General features: G+C 40.9%; 1 protein-coding gene across 1 annotated transcript; it reads left to right on the top strand.

The window, feature by feature from the left end:
* Positions 1-207: 207 nt before the first annotated feature.
* LOC111390027 (sufE-like protein 1, chloroplastic/mitochondrial) lies at positions 208-1,539 on the top strand. The gene has a single exon (XM_023015015.1). The coding sequence runs from the start codon at positions 427-429 to the stop codon at positions 1,489-1,491; it is 1,065 nt and encodes a 354-aa protein (XP_022870783.1). The 5' UTR covers positions 208-426; the 3' UTR covers positions 1,492-1,539.
* The last annotated feature ends 6 nt before the right edge of the window (positions 1,540-1,545 follow it).

Below are 1,545 nucleotides of genomic sequence, written 5' to 3'. Positions count from 1 at the left end.
ATATAATTTTTTTCCAAGCAAACAAAATAATCACTTTTATCATTTTAAAAAATGAAAAAATAAAAAAATAAAAATCATATCCTCCTCGCGACTCCACGAGGCGATTAAATGAAGTCCCAATTTTCCCATTAAAGAACTTGTTGGCATTTGATTGAGAGGCTGAAATTGCAGTTCAATTGAAGAATTTTCTTTGACCAATTCCCCCTCACGCCCGCCCCCCCGCTCCTTTGTTTTGTCATTTTCTCATAAATTTCTGGTTGAATCCTTGTTGTCTTTACCCTGGACACGATAACAAGGAAAAGAGTAATTCCATCGTCATTCGTCCCTCTCCTCTTTCGACCCTTCAGCCGCTCCCTACAACGTCACAGCTCAAGAGACTCATCTGAAATTCTATTAACACAATTCTTAATCAGGTAACCAAAACCCATGTCGATTTCTGCCAAAATCCCACACTCCCTCCTTTTTTATCGCTCCAGCAATCAATTCTTGAAATCCATGAAAATCCCATCTTTACCCTCACCACCCACAAAATTCTTCTTCTTCTCCAACCCAATTACATTTCAAAGAATACCCACAAAAGAATCCGTTTTTCCAACCTCATCTTCGTCTTCCCCTTCAGTCTTTGTCCAGCCCATTGAGGAGTTACCTCCAAAGCTTCAAGATATAATTAAACTGTTCCAGGCAGTTCAAGAACCAAAGGCCAAGTATGAACAGTTATTGTTCTATGGAAGAAATTTGAATCCTTTGAAATCTCAATATAAAACAAGTGAAAATAAAGTACAGGGTTGTGTTTCACAGGTGTGGGTCAGAGCATATCTTGACAATGATAAAAACGTGATCTTTGAGGCAGATTCTGATTCAGTGCTGACTAAAGGGCTGGCTGCTTTGCTAGTCAAGGGCCTTTCTGGCCGGCCTGTGGAAGAGATTCTGAGAGTTTCACCTGATTTTGTGGTGCTTCTTGGGTTGCAGCAGAGTTTGACTCCATCTAGGAATAATGGGTTCTTGAATATGTTGAAGTTGATGCAGAGAAAGGCTCTGCAATTGTTTGTCGAAAGTGAAAAGGCTGGTAATTCAAGCAATGAAGTCACAGAAGAAAACCCAGCCGAGAATTCTGATCTGGGGTTGAAGAATGATGGTGGGAATGGTAAATCAAATGTTAAAGAAAGTCCCAGTGCTTTGGAGTCTGGTGTGGGTAATGGTAGTGTATTAGGGAATAGAGGGACGAGGATAAAGGAGAGATTGGAGAAAGATCTGAGACCTATTGAATTGGAGATTGAGGATACATCTTACCAGCATGCGGGTCATGCTGGGGTTAAGGGAAGCAATGAGGAGACGCATTTTAATGTGAAAGTGGTTTCTGAAGAATTTGAAGACAAGAGCTTGGTTAAGAGGCATAGATTAATTTACAGCTTGTTGCAAGACGAATTACAGAATGGACTACATGCGTTGTCCATTGTGGCAAAGACACCATCTGAAGTTGAGCCTCAGTGAATTGCATACATCAATAGAGGTTTTTTCTTCACACACACACACACCCCCCCCCCC

Source organism: Olea europaea, unplaced genomic scaffold (assembly GCF_002742605.1).
Source record: "Olea europaea var. sylvestris unplaced genomic scaffold, O_europaea_v1 scaffold6407, whole genome shotgun sequence".
Lineage (NCBI taxonomy): Eukaryota > Viridiplantae > Streptophyta > Magnoliopsida > Lamiales > Oleaceae > Olea > Olea europaea.
The sequence above is the reverse complement of the archived record's forward strand: the minus strand, read 5'-3'. Positions and strand labels throughout refer to the sequence as shown.

Bases quoted from the DNA above. Each gene is read 5' to 3' on its own strand.
- LOC111390027 (XM_023015015.1), top strand. From the start codon at position 427: ATGTCGATTTCTGCCAAAATCCCACACTCCCTCCTTTTTTATCGCTCC.